This window comes from Mustelus asterias, chromosome 5 (assembly GCF_964213995.1).
Source record: "Mustelus asterias chromosome 5, sMusAst1.hap1.1, whole genome shotgun sequence".
Lineage (NCBI taxonomy): Eukaryota > Metazoa > Chordata > Chondrichthyes > Carcharhiniformes > Triakidae > Mustelus > Mustelus asterias.
In genome coordinates, this window is record NC_135805.1 from 138,459,497 (window position 1) to 138,462,376 (window position 2,880).

At 44.3% G+C, this 2,880-nt stretch overlaps 1 protein-coding gene across 2 annotated transcripts in view; it reads left to right on the plus strand.

Moving 5' to 3' along the window:
- Window positions 1–2,880, plus strand: part of spast (spastin) — a 64,063-nt gene continuing 61,183 nt past the window's right edge. The window contains exon 1 of one of the 2 annotated variants that reach the window (XM_078213374.1): window positions 1–385. In XM_078213374.1, coding sequence (XP_078069500.1) covers window positions 55–385 — 331 coding nt within the window. In that variant the 5' untranslated portion in view covers window positions 1–54. The remainder of the gene's footprint in view (window positions 386–2,880) is intronic. The other variant, XM_078213373.1, reaches the window with a different exon arrangement.

The window sequence follows — 2,880 nt, forward strand, 5'->3', positions numbered from 1 at the left end:
GGCGGCGGCGGCGCAGGCGCGCTGTGTGGGGGATGGCGGAGAGCGGGCGGGTGGATGAATTCTCCGGGTGGACGCGGCAGAAAGAAGAAGGCAGCGGCCCGAGCTCCGCCCGAAGGCAGCAACAACAGCAGCGACAGACTCTCGCTCCACAAGCGGAACCTTTACTACTTCGCCTACCCGCTGGTGGCCGCATTTAGCTTCCTGCGCTTCCTGGCCTTCCACCTCTGGCTCTTCTTCGCCTATGTGTGCCAGCGCCTGGCTGAGATGGCCTCGCGTAAGGCAGCCCCGTCCGTGACCACGGCCGAGCCCGAGCAGATCCGCCACTCCCACAAGCTGGCCTTCGACTACATCTCCACCGCCCTCAAGATCGACGAGGATGACAAAGGTGAGCGAGGTTCGGGTCAGAAGGGAGGGAGGCTTTTGTTGGACAATTGTAAGGGTTGTTGTGTCAGTGCCCTGCCCCTCTTGCTCCAGGTGAAGGCATGACAGGACACTGTTGTTTTATGCACAATGTGCATTGTAACTGCCTGGCATTGTTTTATGATGTTTCCTACGAGAATGTTGCATTTCTATAACTCATTACATTGCTTTATAATGTAGTACAGGCATTTCTGCATCACGTGCAATCATTCATACAATCCCTACAGTACAGGAGGAGGCCATTCGGTCCATCGAGCCTGCACACTCAACAATCCTACCCAGGCCCTATCCCCATTTATTTACCCCTGATAGCCCCCCCCCCCCCCCCCCCCCCGATAATTAACTGGCAATTTAGCATAGCCAATCCACCTAACCTGCACATCTTTGGAATTTGGGAGGAAACTGGAGCACCTGAAGGAAATCCATGCAGACATGGGTAGAATGTGCAGACTTCACACAGCCAGTGACCCAAGCTGGGAATCAAACCTGGTTCCCTAGCGCTGTGAGGCAGCTGTGCTAACCACTGTGCTGTGTAGTTGGTATTACTACATGTCATGATGCAGAACATGCATGACAGTGTTGAACTGTAGTGTGTATGTTGCACTAATGTGATGCATGCCTTTGTCATATTGCATTGTAATGTCTTGCTGTATCATGTTGCACTAATGTGTGCCTTACTGTGTCTTGTGTTTCATAGTAATGTAATGCATGCCTCCTGTGTCAGTGTCTTGCTTCGTGATATAGCATTACACTGTAATGTAGTGCATGTCTTGTTATATCATGTGATGTACTTTGGTGCATGCCTTACTGTGTCATGTGGTGTCGCACTGTAATGTGCATGTGTTACATTACCATGTTGTGACATTACATTGGCTTAGATTTTGCGATCGGCGGTGCTTGCCACTGACCTGAAAGAAGGTGGCCCATGAAAATCCAGTGAGTTCTGTGATGGTTTCATTCTGGGGCCAGCTGTAGGGGATCTATGATGTCCAGGAATAGAAGGCTGTGCAGGCAATTAGATTGAAGAATTCCAAAAGTAAAGCAAAAAGCAGTGATTCACTTCTTAATTTTACAGCGAGAGACATACACACAGGATTAAGGCAGAAGCTGAAATATCATTTAAATTTTAAAGTTTTTAAAAAAATCCTTGGTTTTGTTATCATGAATGTAATTAATGACTTAGTTTGTCAGGGGGGTTTGTTCAACTATAACTGAGATGATTTCTCTTACTGCAGCAAGATTCTATGATTTAACATTTCAGTGTTTTAATAGCAAGAATAATGCATGATAAAGTGAATTTCTTGTCAACTCAATGATTTTTATGCTAATTGTGCCTGAGAAGGCTGTGCAGAAGCAGGGTATTCCTGACAGCAGTCTGGATTTCTATGTTTCATCGCGCATGTGCAGATGGCAGAAGTTGCTGTCATTTTCAGTGTAATGATGGTGAATCCTGACAGCTCTGCAGTCATTTGAATTGCAAATCTGGGCATTACTATATTGTTGGGTTGCGATGTAGCGTATGCAGTTCTCAGTATTGTGTTATGGTGAGGCATTTTAATGTCATGCATGCTTTACTATGCATTATTTGCTCACTGCATGGCACATTACTCGAGCATACATCTGTGGTTGCATTGTAATGTGCATGCATTATTGTTTGCTGCATTGCATCATAACGTCAAAGCATGCTATTACTATGTCATTCAGTGCTTTATAGTGTGCTGCATTTATTACCATGTTGGTGTTACTTCATAATGTGCATACATTGCTATGTCATCTTGTATTGCATTGTCTCTATGCACTGCTGTGTTGCATTGTACTGCACCACACCCATTACTGTGCTGCTGTGGTACACTCTGATGTCTAAGTATGCATTGCTGTGTTGCTGTATTGATTTCAGATGTGCATGTGTTACTTTGTGCTGCATGCCATTGTAATTTGTTACTGCACCACTGTTTTAGCATAGTGCATGCATCACTCTTACTGTGTTGTTGCATTGTGGTCTGGTGCATGTATCACTGTCTAGGAATCACAATCTAGGAATCCACTCAATGTGATATTGTGCAAGTTGCACCAGATAACTAAATAGTATGTTGTGATGAAACAATATAAACTTGCAGCTCTACTGTGTACAAAATCTCATAGAATTAAAGTCGAGTAATCTCAGCGACCCCTTTCTTCCAGTTTCCAATGCAGTATCACAGCATAACAGAAGTGTTCAAAAATTAGCACACAGATGCTTATTCTGTCAAAGGTTATCTAGGAAAATGAATGTGAGGTGCTGAAAACTGAGTTTAATTTGCTGGACTGTGTGATTATGTACAAAAAGCTGCCAGTTTATATTGTTTTGTTACAGCATACTATTTAGTTATCTGGTGCAACTCTGGTGTAACATCACATTACAACAGTATGAAGTACTTGAAAATATGTCCTTGGTTGTCAACTTGTTTTACTGTCCCGAGG